We start from the raw sequence: 16,277 nt of genomic DNA, 5'->3' as shown, positions 1-16,277 counted from the left end.
ATTTCTGTAGCTTTAATGTCCTTTCTTTAATGAAACATGCAAAGCAGCAACACCTTGCATTTATTTAGCATAGCATTTAAAATAGTAAAACATCCTAAAGCTCCTCACAGGAGAATTATCAAACAAAATCTGGCAGATATTTGGAGATGCTAGGATAGGTGACCAAAAGCTTGGTCAAAGAGGTATGTTTTAAGGAGTATCTTTAAAAAGGACAGAGAGGTGGAGAGGTTTAGGGAGAGAATTCCAGAGCTTAGATCCTAGGCAGCTGAAGGCATGGCTGCCACTGGGGATATGATGAAAACTCAGGATGGCAGGAGGCCTGTGACCTAACCAATATATTCCCTATCTATCTCATATTTGAAGATTTTCCACCTGATATGTTGGCTGGCTTACTATTATTTTGTTGCATTGTAGGGTATTCTTGAGAAAGTCTTAGACTCCAGTAAAAGTTAACTAACAACTCTTTATGATTTACAGTTACTATATACACTCTCCGCAAGCCACCTAAGCTAGCATCCTTCTTCTTCTCAAGCATATCTCATGTGACTGTTACATCATTGCTCGGTAGGAGGAGTCTCTCACTGTCTTTGGTATTAAACCTTTACATCATTATACAACATCTCCCACCAAGCCTTTATCCAACATTGTTTCAAACATATATATAGTTATGACTTCTCTAATACTCTCTCTCTCCCTCCAGGTCTCTAACGTTACAGATTCAGTCGCATTGGAGGTTTGACAACTCTCCCTGATCTGGTTCTAATCTTTTTGGAATGATCAATAGTCTTCATAGGAAGTCTGGGTTGCTGACTTGGTTTTTCGTTTCTACGGGTTGTAGTATTCCATTTGATTTGAGTTTAGTCCTCTCCGTCTTGATCTTGCACATGGATTACTGGCTGTTGCTTTTGCAGAATAGGAATGATATTCCTCCAATTCCTTCGTATATTCCCTTCATTTGTTCGTATAACATACGATCGCTGTTAGTTCTCATGTTTATGAATTACTGTATCTTCTCATTCCAGGTCATGTATCCAAACTTTTTGACCATTGTTTAATTTGACTAAGCTTCTCGCTCAAAATCTCCTATTGAAATTCTGGGTTTGTTTCCTTCTGTAGGAGTTTTCTCTTGCTTGTACTTTCTCATAGTCTTGAGTCTTCAATTCAGGCATTAATTTTTGAGGCAATACTGGAAGCTGTGTTCTTAACTTCCTTTCCATTAGTAATTCTGCTGGTGATAATCCACACAGCAGTGGCGTTGAACAATAAATAGGAGTGAGATAGGAAGATTTTCATTTCCCTTCAGTAAAGATTTTATGATTCTCATATCTTGTTCTGCCTCGCCATTGGTCTGTCGATACCTCAGTGAGGTCATCAGATGCTGGAAGGCCACCTTCACAGCAAACTGGGTAAAACATTCGTTTGTGAATTGTGGTCCGTTGTCTAATATTATTTCATCCAGAATCCCATATGTCGTGAAGATTTCTGTAAGGATTCTGATAACTTTCTTAGCAGCCATAGAATTTAATCGTCTTCCCTTGGACATATACAGTTTCATATGTGTACCTCATTAATCTGAGATGAAACCTTTGTGTGCACGGAGACATTTTTGCTATTTCCTTTTCTTCCAATAAGGAAACCAGTGGCTTTTGGTCTGTCTCGATTACCACACGTATTCCAAAGATGCAATCTGAAAATTTTTCACATGCTCATGCGACAGCTAGAGCTTCTTTTTAATAACTGCATAACATGTCTCTGTATCTGCCAGTGATCTTGACGCATAGAATATGGGCCTACGGGAACCAGCAGGTTGCTCCTGAAAAAGAACAGTGCCCAAGATGTCTGAAGAGGCATCTGCTGCTGTTGTCGTAGGCACTGTAGAATTGTAGTGTGGCAACACGTCCAGAGGAATTAGCATCGCTTTAATATTCGGGAATATTCTGGGGGAGGCGGTGACGTAGTGGTGTTGTCACTGGACTAATAACCCGAGACCCAGGGTATTACTCTGGGGACATGGGTTCAAATCCCACTGCAGCAGAAGATGGAATTTGAATTCAATTAATAAATCTGGAATTAAAAAGCTAGTCTAATGATGGCCATTGAACCATTGTCGATTGTTGTAAAAACCCATCTGGTTCACTAATGTCCTTTAGGGAAGGAAATCTGCTGTCCTTGGCTGGTCTACATGTGACTCCAGACCCACAGCAATGTGGTTGACTCTTACATGCCCTCTGAAATGGCCTAGCAAGCCACTCAATTAGTGATGGGCAATAAATGCTGGCCTTGCCAGCGACGCCCACACCCCATGAATGAGTAAAAAAAAAATACCTGTTCCTGGTGGGCAGTCCAACACCACATTTTCTGTTTACCTAGAAGTTGTCTCAGTGGATCAGTTATTTGTGCTAAGTGAGGTAAAAACTTTGCCCGTTGATTTACCATTCTGAGAAATCTCTGGAGTTACTGAACTGTTGTAGGGATAGGAAATTCCTTAAACCCCCTTTTTTCTGAGGGTCTGCCATTATTCCTTCTCTGCTCACAGTGTGGCCCAAGAAATGAATCGAAGTTTTGGAAAATTCACACTTCTCGTTTAAAGTCAGTCCCGTTTCTTGAATCTCTGTAGATGTACGCTGTCCAGATATCTTGGTCTGGATTACTGAATTCTCTCAAGAACTCTCCTCGTACTTTCTCTTGTGGGTATTGCTGTGCTTGATTCACTGCTGTTTGCGTGAAGGTCTTCTGCTTTGTACCTTTAAGCAAAGAAATTTTGCCGTGGCACATCTTCCCATAGTGCCCAGTTTTTCCACAATTAAAACACTCAGCTTTACTTGCCAGCACTGCTCTCATCTGTGGATCTTCCTGGCTCCACAACATTGGCAGGGTTTTCCTATTTCGTGCACCTTATCACCTGTATTTTTTTTCTGTTCCTCAAAGTGTTTCTCTGGCTTTGGTTTAACCAGTTGGATGGGCATTGGACTCCTTCTTATCCACAGCTTATCTTCAGCTTGTAGGATGTCCCTATTCATACAATTTGAATGGTCTTTTCCAGTGGAAGGTCTTCCTTGGATTGCAACAGACCTGACAAGGATTCATCCGCTTTGCCGACGACTGTCCTGTCTCTGATTAGTTCAGCCTTTAATTTGCCATGTTCGCAACCTCTGCCAACCTCTACAGATCATTAATATAGGAGTCTACAGATTCACCAATCATCTGCGCCCACTTATTAAATTTGACTTTCTCCAATATTTTATTGGTATGGAGATTAAAATATTTATTAAAGGCTTGGAGTACCTCTTCAAATTTATCGGTAACCTCGTTGATCACTTGTCGGACAATTACGTTGTCCGCTTTCACTCCTAGTGTATACGGGGGGTCACTTGCTCCACTTCAGATTTGGTCTGGAGTTGAGATGTAATTCTGAACCTTAAGAAGCTTTTTCTCCATACTAGCCAATTATGGTCCTGATTGGGACCTTCATGGTTTTGGAAAATCTCAGGCATTCCTAATTTTGGATCTATATTGCTTCCTTTTGTTTGCTAGACTTTTCTAAGGTTTTTCCCTTTAATTTTAAAATTTTCAGGCTTGGCATGAGGTGTTCACATTCTGTTTAAGGCTTTCCCGTGCTTTCCGACAATTACCGAGCTTTTTCTCCTCGGTGAGGCTGAGCAATGGCTGTTGATTGTACACGCCTTCCGAGTCACCAATTCGACCGAGATTGCATTCTGCACCTGATTTCTTTTCCCAGTGTACCATTTAAATAAATGGCCAGTTTCACTGTCTCATTGATGCTGGATCGTTGCCCAGCATGAAAACTGGGACCCGACCGCTGGATGTGCTGCAAGTTCCGGCACAGAGCCTAATGCTGCTGTGGTGTAGTCTTGAGAGGCTGCAGAGCTCTTCACCGCCTCTTCCACTGATAAGTAGGTTTTTTTTACTGTACCAGGCCTGTATTTACCTTTAAATTTCTCTCTTGTACCCCTGGTGTTTCTTCCAAAGGCAAGGGGATCTTCAAATTCTCCTGATCGCTTTCACCATTGTCACCATGTTGCGTTGTTGGGTTTGTATTAGTAGCATTGTAGGGTGTTCTAGAGAAAGTCTTAGAGCCCAGTAAAGGTTAATTAACAACTCTATTATTTACAGTTACTATATACACTTACGGCAAGCCACCTAAGCTAGCATCCTTCGTGCTGCTATATCTTGTTCTTCTCAAGCCTATCTCATGTGACTGTTACATCATCACTTGTACAGTGGGAGGGGTCTCTCTCACTGTCTTTGGTATTAACCCTTTACATCCTGATACTACATTTTTCTCTGGCCAGTTAAGTTGGTCCAAAGCTTAATTTCGGATAGGTCAAGTTTAGAAATTCCTCCCTATAGCAAGGTTAAACTGGGAGCGTAGAGATCATTTATCTGCTGTTTCTTTAAGATACTGGCCTTTGAACTTCCTATCCCAATTTAAGATGAGTGCCCCAACTAAGGTGCTAGTCCTGATTGGCACAACAATTAAGTATATGTTGCTTTCACATCTTTGCACTTTTCCCTTGGAGAATAATGCGAAATCGTGGAAGGAATCACAAGCTGATTAATGGTCTGACAGGCTGTGATGTGAGAATAGGATTAACCTGGAAAACTGGCAAAGTCTGGGGAGGGTCAAGTTAGGCATTTGGGAAAATTGTCCTATCCCAACATAAACTGACCCAAGTGGGAGGAAAATTGGCTCCATTTTAATAGGATAATCACCTCTTCTTGTTCCCATGTCCTAGAGCTTGTGCCAATATTTCCTACATTACAACAGTGGCTACACTTCAAAAAGTACTTCATTACCTACAAAGCACTTTGGGACATCCTGTGATCATGAAAGGTGCTAAATAAATGCATGTCTTTCTTGATATTACTCATCTAATTTATATGCTTCTGCCAAGATTTGAAATACTCCTAAGCCTCCATTTTCCTAATGTAAATATCTCCCATGTCCTAATTCTTTCCTTGTAATTCAGGTGCCGAAATCTACATCTCAGTTCAGTTGTTCTTCACACCCAATGTTCACTTTATGCTAAGTGAGCAGTAATCCCAATAATTCCAAAACAAGAAAATGAGGAAGGGACAGAAACAATAATAAATCAGTACGGTCATAAAAATGGAAGAGGAGATCTGTTATAAAAATAACATCTTGCATTTATTGACTCCCTCGTGTAGAAAAATGTTGCCAAGTACACTAAAAGGTATAGAGCAAGAGTGAGGTATGTGAAATGGGTACTTTTCTTTGTTCTTTTAAGAGAGGAAGAAGTTAAAGGTCATTAGGCCCAAAAAGCCTCTTCCTTTCTGTTCATCAACCCCACATTCCCATCTCACCATATTCATTGATCTGCAAACTCTCTCTCACTTGACACCTCTCCAATTGTTTCTTCGACTTACTTACATTGCCTGCTTTATTGGTCTTACCTGGTAACTGATACTAACAAATCCAATACCCTTTGGCTAAAATATCCCCAACTATTCTTCTTCTTCCTTTTTAATTTGTAACCGTCTTCATTTTGCTTAACTAAGCATCCTTGACAAAAAAAGTTGTCAAGTATTAGCTGAGTTGTTCAAAAGTATTGCAATCAAATAATTCTATAAAGGAAGGTACCAGAATCCTTTATTTATAACTATGTCAGTTGCTTGATGCGTTTCCTTTCCCCAGAAAATGCTGAGCTAAGGTGAGAGCTCCAAATAGTCTGGTGTTCATGGGATGCAAGGCAGCCAAGTGGCACTGCTCCAGTAACTGCTGGAACAGAGTACTGTGCCCACTCCTCTCCACATAGTAAGATTCCAACCTCACCCAGGACCATCACGAGAACATGAGAGTGGCAAACAGAGGGGGAAGTATCACCTCATGGCAAGAGCTAGGCCAGGCGGGCACTTTAAAAAGGAGCACAATTTCCCCCTCCTGGCTCACAAAGTAGAAGTGTCTTTGAATAGTAGGTCTGGACATAGAGGCTCTGAAATCCCTTTAGGTTGTTTACGTTGGAGCTGCACTGGAGGGGTTTGGGGGAATTCCACTCTGCTGGTGAGCTGCAACATTGACACTGGAACCCTGGTAAAACTCACATGGTCAACTAGCATGTTGAAAAATGTGACTCCCTGTATCACTGCCATGTAAAACAGGGGTCATTCTCTAGGGGTGAGGGAGGGGAGGGGAAGGAGTGACTGCAAAATTTAGAAGCCTAAAGTGTTACTGGCAAAAATCCAGAAAGGGTGTGGAAACCAGGAAACAGAATAGGGAGGGGGAAAGTATCTAAAAATGGGAGTGCGGTTAAATAAAAATGATTCAGAAAAAGTTCATTAATAATTATTTTCAATATTAACTCATTTTAAGTAATGATATGAACATATGAATTAGGAGCAGAAGTAAGCAATTCGGCTGATCTGTTTGTGTCTCGAATTTCACACTCCAATCTACCCCGATAACCTTTGATTCCGTTACCTAACATGAATCTATCTACCTCTGCCTTAAAATGATTCAATGACCCCGCCTCTACAACCTCCTGAGGCAGAGAGTTCCAAAGTCGCATAACCCTCTGAGCAAAAACATTTCTCCCCATATCTGTCCTAAAAGGGTGACCCCTAATTTTAAAACAGTGTCCCCTGGTTCTGGACTCACCCACAAGAGGAAACATCCTCTCCACATCCACCTTATCAAGACTGTTCAGGATCTTATAAACTTCGATCAAGTCTCCCCTCACTCTTCTAAACTCCAGTGAAAACAAGCCCAGTCTGTCAAACCTTTCCTCATAAGACAACCCGCTCATTCCAGATATCGATCTAGTAAACCTCCTCTGAACCGCCTCCAACGCATTTACATCCTTCCTTAAATAAGGAGACCAAAACTGCACACTGTATTTGAGATGTGGTCTCACCAATACTCTGTATAACTGAAACATAACATCCTTATTTTTATTTTCAATTCCTCTCATAATAAAAGATAGCATTCCATTATCCTTCTTTATTACCTGCTGTACCTACATACTAACTTTTTGTGACTCATGCACTAGAACACCTAGATCCCTCTGCACCTCAAGTTCTGCAGTTGTTCTCCACTTAAGCAATGCTCTGCTTTTTTATTCTTCCTGCCAAAGTGAACAAGTTTACATTTTCCCACATTAAAATCCTTCCGTCAGATTTTTGCCTACTCATTCAACCTATCTATATTGGCCTGCAAGCTCCTTATGTCCTCTTCACAACATACTTTCCTACCTACCTTTGTGTCATCTGCAAATTTAGCTACCATGCCATTGCTCCCCACATCTAAGTCATTGATATAAATTGTAAAAAGTTGAGGTCCCAGCACAGACCCCTGCAGGACTCCACTTGTCACATCCTGCCAATCAGAAAAGGAGCCATTTATGCATACTCTCTGTTTTCTGCCAGCCAGCCAATCTTCTATCCATGCTAATATGTTGCCCCTACACCATGTGCTCCACGTTTGCGCAATAACCTTTTATGTGACCCCTTGTCAAATGCCTTCTGGAAATCCAAGTACAGTACGTCAACGGGCTCCCCTTTATCCACAGCACATGTTACTCCTTCAAAGAACTCCACCAAATTGGTTAAACATGATCTCCCTTTCACAAAACCATGCTGACTATTTCCAATTACCTTGAGTTTTTCTAAGTGAACAGCTATAGCTCCTTAATGATCGATGCTAACACCTCATTTCATCCTCCATTTCCTTATTATCTACCATTAACTCCCCATTCTCACTCTCTAGATGACCAACACTCACTTTACTCTTTTCCTTTTCAAATACCTGTAGAAACTCTTGCTAACCATTTTTACATTTCTAGCTAGCTTCCTCTCACAGTCTAATTTCTTTCTCCTGATTAACCTTTTAGTCATTCTCTGTTGTTCTTGATATTTTGACCAATCATCTGACCTGCTACTCTTCTTTATGCAATTATATGCCTTTTCCTTAAGTTTGATGCTTTCTTTAACTTCTTTAGTTAACCACAAACAGTGGGTCCCTCCCTTAGAATTTTTCTTTATAGCCGGAATATACTTATCCTGAGTATTCTGAAATGTGTGATTTGTATTGAAAGGGACAATGTAGTTTAATGAGTTTGAAAGAAAGAATGTATATTTATATAGCATGTTTCATGACCTCAGGACATCTCTAAGTGCTTTGCAGCTAATTAAAATGTCAACTGTGGCTCAGTGGGTAGCACTCTTGTCTTTGAGTCAGAAGGTTCAGGACTTGAGTGCAAAAATCAACGTTGACACTCCAGTGTAGTACTGAGGGAGTGCTGTCCTGTTGGAGGCGCCGTCTTTTGGAGACATTAAACTGAGGCCCCGACTGCCCTCTCAGGTGGCTGTAAAAGATCCCATGGCTCTATTTCACAGAAGAATAGGGGAGTTATATTTATATTTATCCTTCAATCTACATCAAATTATCTGATCATTATTAAATTGCTACTCGTGAGACCTTGCTATGCACAAATTGGCTGCTGCGTTTCCTACATGATAACAGTGACTAAACTTCAAAAATGTTTCAATGGCTGTAAAGTGCTTTGGGGCATCTGGCTGTCGTGAAAAGCGCTATATAAATGTAGGTCTTTTTGCAAGTAAGCATTTTTCAAGAGTAGTCACTGATCGAAAGTTGGCAAATGTGGCAACCAATTCCTACACAGCAAGCTGTCACAAACATCAGTGAGATACATGACCAGATCATCAGTTTTAGATATTAGTGTTAGCCAGTACAACTACTCTTCAAATAATGCCATGGGATAGTTCATGTGTATCTAAGAAAGCAGATGAGACTTTGTTTAATGTCTCATCTGAATGATGGCATCTCTGACAATGCAGTTCCTCAATACTGTACTGAAATGTCAGCCTAACATGCACACTGAAGTCTCTGAAATAGGGCTTGAACCTATATCTTTGGATTCAGATACAACAGTACTACCACTGAATCAAGCCTGATATCCATAAAGGGAGATATCTATACACAGGGATCTTTAGGGCTATTTTCTCTGACTCTTGCCCCTGAAAAATGTCAATTTTCCTGCGTGCAAAAGTTAGGAAAAAGGAATAGCACTCCATTTCAGCAGGCCTCCACTCCTTTTACATTGCAGTTCCTGGGGCTCACTGGGAAGTGGGTGTAATGTAGTTGGGCCTGACTTACCAAATTTGGCACCATTCATAGCAAATTGGTGCCCATGCCACTGGACACAATTTCCACCCCCATCATCATCAGCACACTGTGGTTGCAGTCTGTATGATATGATGCAAGGGATACTCACCAAGATTTCTTTGACAGCACCTATGACCTCTATCACATAAGACAAGAGTAGCAATGTTGTGAAAACACCATCACCTCCAAGCTTCTCTTCAAGTCACAGCCTTATATTTGATTATTGTCACTGGGCCAGAATTTTGGAATTCTCTACCTATCACCATGGGGAGCACCATTAGCACACAAACTGCAGTGGTTCATGGAGAAGGCCCACTGCCATCTTCTCAGAGCTACTAGAGAGGGCCACTAACTGCCAGCCTTGCCAACTTCAGCCCTTATGGGTCTAAGGATTAATATGTAAACTTCTGAAACTTAGAAAATTAGAACATCCTGCCTCAGCACGGGTTATTTCAGACATGACTGACAAGTAGGGTCGCCAAATCTGGTTGGACACATTCCTCAAGGTTTCATCACATGACCTCCCATCTCTGACAGCTGCGCCCCACACTCCTGCCATTGGGTCGCCTGACATGTCCATTGTCACATGGCACTGCCTGCGCATGCCAATTGGAAAGCGAATGGATTCTTTGTTACCCGATTGAATTATTCTTGACCATTAGTCAAAGCCATTTTTGCATCTCCAATACTTTTATAACTAATAAACAAAAATGTTCGTTGAAAATTAAACAAACGCAATTGTTTTATATGCCACCAATGATTTTTTCCCAGGGTTGCTCTCAGCAGTGTCAAGGAGGTGACTCTAATTCCTGGAGACACCACGACAATCCTGCCAGGTTGATAAGTGGTTAGAAGTAAAAGGCCAAGCCTCACAACTATACGGGAACTCGTCGAGGAGCCAACCAGAATAAAGACAGTGAAAATCTTGTCCCTTTCACTCCATCAAAGACAGTTATCTTTCTCTGGCTCTCAAATCCAACCAATGGCTGTAACCTTTGATGGCTTTTATTTACTGACATCATAGGCCTTATGATATCCTTTGATCGCAAATGGAACACCTACATCTCACCCATTGAGAAGGGCCTCCAAGATAACTCAGTTTCTTCTTTTGCGCCACATACTTTTCCCTCAACTGCTCTTGAGTCTTTATAAGCCTGAGCCTGACCAAGAGTTCAATGTCACCTCCTTATTTGACTTCTTTGCTGAAGAAGAAATTCTTGCAATTATATAATTCTCAGAAATATCCCAAAGTGTTTCACTTACAGTGAGGCAGAGTAATTCATTGCAAAAGGGAATGCTGACTGTTATTCACAGCAAGGTCCCATGAACTGCAATGAGATCAGTCAATCTGTTTTTGATGAAAGGAGCAGTGTTGGCCCAGGCAATGTTGGCCAGGACACTAGCAGTGTCCCTTTACAACCCCACCTTCCTCCCTCTATGCCTTCTCAGCCCAACATTGGCAATATCACAATCATAGCAGAAGGATTTACTTTTGCTGTTTCTAGTGAAATCCTAAATACACTCTTTCCGAAGCTTTATAATGTTTCTACAAACAACAAACAGAAAATATCCCACTATGTTTCTGATGTCGCTCACACAGCAACCAGAGGAAATCTTCCCCTCTTCTTCAATCTCTTTCTCTAGAAACATATCTTGATCCCATTTATACTGTCGTTTAATTTGTTTAATGATGTCCATTAGTTTTTGACTCTTTTGCCAGTGTGAATGATTTGTTTGGAGGAATTTTAACAAGTCTCCTTTCATCGTTTAGACAACTTCCTTTAGATTCAACGGGAACAGGCCCAACTTCCTCAGCCTTTCCTTTTCAATTCCCAAGACCTGCTACCATCTATATTGGCCAACAAACCACCCTCTCATGGGCAATTACTTCCTCCCTTAGGTACAGCGGACACACTGCTGCAGATAAGGTCTCGTCAGATCATTAGAGTACTTTAATAGATTTATCTAGCTATGTTAATGATTTGACTATAAATCTTTTTCCTGTACAAAACAAATTGTTTTATTTATGTCTTTGAACACCCCCCAACCACCCCCAACCCCCAACCGCCCAAAAAAAAATATTTTTACTTTTTTTTTTAACTGTCATTTTACATCAGCCCCTGGTATAGAAGGTTGTTTGATATTAGTAATACTAAGGCAATAATGTGATTCTTATCCATGTGTTTAAATACCTTAATGGCCTTGTCCCCTTCCTATCTATGAATCCCCTACCTCGTAAGCTCTCCCGTCCTCTGACTCTGACCACTTGTGCATCTCCCCTCGCTTTGCTCCACCACTGGCAGTCATTCCTTCAGCCACCTTTGCTCCAGGTTATAGAAATTCTTGCCGAAACCACTTTGCTTCTCTAGCTCCCTCTTCTCCTTTAAGACCCAAAACCCAACTCTTTGACGAAGCTTTTCCTCTTCCTCTGCTTCTTTGGCTCAGTATCCGCTAATTTTTGGATTACATCACTGCGAAGCAACTCGGGACATTTTCCTGTATTAGTTGTGTTTTATAAGTTCACATTATTGTTGTGATTGGATCTGACAACTGAAGAGATTTTGAAGGATTAGAGACTTGTTGTTAGGCCCAGACAAAATCAGTACCAGACAACTCCTATTGGATAAATACCAGCTTTTGATGGAACTGGATATTAATTTGCAATGACATATCATTACGAGCTTATTGGTGCATTATTGGAGTTGGAATGGGAGACTTGGTGGGGAGTGAGGTTGATAGGCTCCCCTTCCCTGAAAATGTTATAGTTAACCAGTTGAGTTTTCTATGGACACCTTTCATAGGCCTGGAGGCTCCTCGGAGCTGCTCCCGCTCAGATGTCGTAGCTTTGGCAGAAGTGTGGAGGAAAGCTTCGAGGAAGTTCCTGAACAATATCCTTTCTCTCCTTCCCACCCTGTACCACCCCAGAAATGACCAGTTTTATTGAATTTGGTGTTACAACTTGCCACGGTGCGGTTTGAACTCATGACCTCTGAATTGCTGGTCGAGTACCAAAACTATCACTAAATATTTAATTTTCTTAATTTTCAATTCATTACCCACCTAACAAAAATAACCCCTCATTGGGTAATGCCTCAATATTTAGAAACATAGGGACAAGAGGGACCATTCAGCCCCTCGAGCCTATTCCACTATTCAATTGGATCATGGCTGATCTATATCTTAACTCCATCATGTGTCTTGGTTCCATAACCCGTAATACCCTTGGCTAACAAAAAAATTATCAATCCCAAATTAAAGGCGCACTACGAATTGAACACAGAAGTCCAGGTTCACAGACAAGAAGTAACTTTAATTAAATATTGTGTAAGTTGAAAAGTTTTTTACAGCTCAAATTTCTGCAAAAAATTTATAACAATCTCTACAGTAGTTTGTTTGTCTAACCATTTATCTGTACAGTGTGTCCAACAGTTCACATAAAGGAAGTGGAAGGCAATCAGTTTAAATGAGACTACGGCTGACGTTGGCAACTGGGAGGCATTGCTTCACATTTCCATCACCAAAGTTTTCTTCTCGTTTCAGTGTTCAAGTCTGAAGTCTGCGGTTGACTCCTTTATATATAGTCCATCGCCAGCGCTTACACAATAGCTGATATCAAGCATGTTTGTACTAGTTCAGCCGAGGAGACTGAAAAGAGGTTCGGACAAGGACAGTATATCACTTGGTCAAAAATGACAAATCTTTTCCATTTCCCAAGCATCAGCTTTTGCTTGTTCCTCATTCCTCCCCTAAGAAAAATCTTCAAATTTCTTCTTTTTGTTTTGTTTTTCACATCACAAGTGAGACTGAAGATGTCCTTGTAAAGCCATTGAAATATTAAACTGGGAGCACTGCATGACTGCAGCACTGTCGCACCCTGTGTGGGTTATATGGCAACAAAAGAGGTACATTTCTCAGGGTAATAAAACAGTTAAAATTGTGCTTTTTCTAAAAAAAAACAAAAATTCCTCATTTTAACGATATTTAAATGTATGATTTCCCTTTTTTTTGGACAATTCAGGTTCAGGGTACAATGTTTTACTGAAATGAATAAGCTTTGCATTGTTAAGGCATCCGAACTGCTGGTTTATAGAATTTTCAATAATGTCAAAGAGAAAGAGGAAGAGAGAGAGAAATACAAGCAAGTGGAAGTTTTATTTTAAATGTTTTTTTTCTTCCCTGTATTACTGCAGAAAAGAAGTGGCCATCGCCCAGTGTGGAGAGGGTACCCCATGCATATTAATATATTTAAAACAGCGCTACCTTTCATAAGCTGCAGAAAAACAAAATTTACCATCTTAAATCTACAGAACTAAATGCTATCGAATAAGATGCTGCTTTTTTTGCCACACAATTTTTTTAAAAAAACTTGACGATTCAGTTCAACTTACAAAAAAATATAAAAATAGACGATGGCTTTTTTTTTGACATGACTTAAAAAAAACGGGAAGCATGATCTAAACCAATACTTAGCACAATATCGACTCAATTGGAAAAAATGTAATATGATATATTTATATATATATATAATGCAAAGAAAACTTTTAAATCACATTTAAACAATTTCTTACTCAGGTACAATAGTAAATGGCTTACTCTGTTGACACCTCCCATGTATTAGCGTACTTACATATTAAAATTAATCCAGGGAATAAACAAATAGGGAAAAGAACACAACCCAAACAAAGCAATGTACAAATTTCCAAAGATAAATACATTATTTATAAGCATATTTTACAAAAAAACACAAATCTTGTTTTTAAACTGATGCGTGTTTAATTACGCAAAGATGTGCAAGCAAAATAAAATGAATAGTAGTGAACTCGCAGTAACGAACAAATGGGATGCAAAAAAATAAGTTTATGCAATAAAATTCCTTGTTAATATTGGAAATTGTATTTAAGACATTGAAATGTATAAATATTTAAACAACTTTGGCAAAAGAAAAAATTCACAAAAAAATCTACAATATTTATAACTACATACAAACACAATACAGCGGAAAATTATTGAATAATGCATCATCAGACCTCTGATGGATCCTTGATAAAGTACATTAAGAGCATTCTCAATACAGTGCTAATAAAATAGCAATTTTCAAAAACAAAAATCCCCCTTTATATCTGTCCCCACACAGCACTGGTATTTTTGATTCTGTCTACCTTTCAACCTCTGTAAATACAGCAGCTAAAACTATATTGCGTTTTCCAAAGTCCTTCACAATGTACAAACCCTTGTTAATGAAGTGCTGGTTGTAATATCTGTAGTCGTATTTCCTATTCCTGATTTAATTTTTTTTTAAAAAGAAACAAGACAATCGGACACGACTGATGCCAAAGTTTGGGCAATGGGTTGGGTACAGCAACAACTGGCTGGCATTGGTATTGGCAACACAATGAAGAAAGCACAAAAAAAAGTCCAAAATACCAGCTGATGCCATTCCTGCACACCACCCTTTCCTCGGCCCTTAAGAGACAGATAAGAGTGACGACAGCAATTCTGCACAAGTCAGTTCATCCTTTCGGAAAGAACCAACAGTCTCAACCCCTCATGTCACAACATTTTACTGCTTCTTAAATGATTCAAGGGTTTTTGCCTTCTGCTCTGCCCTACCAGGCAGTTCATTACTTAAGTTCCACGACATCATTAAAGCTTGCAGGATCTCTGCATGTTAATCCTATGTCTTGTTTTGGATTTTTTTTTGTTATATCTACAGTCTCAACCAGCCCACAAGCAGAGAAGAGCCTCCTATGAAATAGCATTAGCACTGTAACAGCTGATGCTGAATTTGGACACAGCGATATCCAAACTCAGCATCTTTCAATCCATTTACAGTTAAAAACCCCATTGTCAAATCTACAGGTTGTAACCAACTATCACACTCTAAACTCTCTAAATTTTTCCACCTAATAATTATCACTACTCAGTTCATCTGCCTTCACACACTTTTTTGTTTCTCTCAGTCAAATCTGATTCTCTTTATAAATTAAGCATCACATTCTGTTACAGTGTTCCTTCCAGAACTTTCTGACTCTAAAAGGCATTTATTGTTTTGTTAAAATGAATAAATTGGATTTAAGCATTTGGAAAAGGTGAACATTCGTCAACCTAGAACAATTTTGTTTTGTTTTCCCCATTCAAATATGTGGGACCTAACATGTAAATTGTCACCATGCATTCAATTCATCAGAATTGGCAAGGTTGAAGGTTTAAAAAGTGTTACTGTGATTGTTTAACTCTACACAATCCCTCTCCAAAAGGCCTGAGTTAAAAGTTCCATTCATCTGCGGGTCTTGCATCTCATCTCCTCATGGAGCACAAAATTCATCATAATCGCCAGCAGACAGATGCAGTCTTCAAGGCATGGGATCTATCTACATTGGAGGAACTATCATGCCGGATATAGCTGTAAAACATAAATGGGGAAAAGAAACTTTTATTGAAAAGTGAAAAACACAGGCAGAAACAGAAGACAACAAACTCAGAAAGACCCAGTATTCACATTTGCTCATTTTCTTTTTACTCGCTCTCCCACCTGTTCTGAAGGTGTTGAACTGCGCTGGGTTACCATTCCACAGATGCCAGGCACTTTCTCACAAGTAGCCGTTCTTAGTGCATGAACCTTAACAGTGGGTGCTTGCAACCTATTCAACTGTGGAGTCTTTACTGCAGAGCCCTTAATATTTCAGTAGTGTCCAATCATGCTTTATCCAAGTGTTCCAATCCATTAATTACTTCTGGAGCACAGTGACTCTTGTTATGTAGGAAAACGTGTCAGCCATTCTACCTCACCAACATCCCACAAACAGCAATGAGAGGAATGATCTGTTAATCTATGTTTTTATTGTTATGGTTGTAATTGGCTGAGGGGAGAATGTTAAGCAGGACACCAGGAAAACTCCATGATTTTCTTAACTTACACCTGAACCACTCAAAGAGGGTGGTAGGCTTTTAATTTAAATTCCCATCTGAAGCATGGCACAATGTAGCGACCCTTCAGATTTCAACTGGAACGTCACCCTAGGTTGGGTGCTCAAACTAGCATTAGCACACACCCTTCCCATCACGGTTCATATGCCAGCTGATTTATTCCACAAAGGTGCTAAAGAAAATTGTA

The 16,277-nt window shown here is 39.9% G+C and overlaps 1 protein-coding gene across 3 annotated transcripts in view; it reads right to left on the bottom strand.

Moving 5' to 3' along the window:
• Positions 1 to 12,452: 12,452 nt before the first annotated feature.
• The window catches only part of ebf1a (EBF transcription factor 1a), a 523,139-nt gene continuing 519,314 nt past the window's right edge, over positions 12,453 to 16,277 (bottom strand). For 2 of the 3 annotated variants that reach the window (XM_068043199.1, XM_068043201.1), the window contains one exon: positions 12,453 to 15,566. In XM_068043199.1, the coding sequence (XP_067899300.1) occupies positions 15,535 to 15,566 (32 nt within the window). In that variant the 3' untranslated portion in view covers positions 12,453 to 15,534. Of the gene's footprint in view, positions 15,576 to 16,277 lie in introns of all 3 variants that reach the window. The other variant, XM_068043200.1, reaches the window with a different exon arrangement.

The sequence above is a fragment of the Heterodontus francisci genome, chromosome 12 (assembly GCF_036365525.1).
Source record: "Heterodontus francisci isolate sHetFra1 chromosome 12, sHetFra1.hap1, whole genome shotgun sequence".
In the NCBI taxonomy this organism is placed as follows: Eukaryota; Metazoa; Chordata; class Chondrichthyes; order Heterodontiformes; family Heterodontidae; genus Heterodontus; species Heterodontus francisci.
This window is presented reverse-complemented; position numbering and strand designations above follow the sequence as displayed.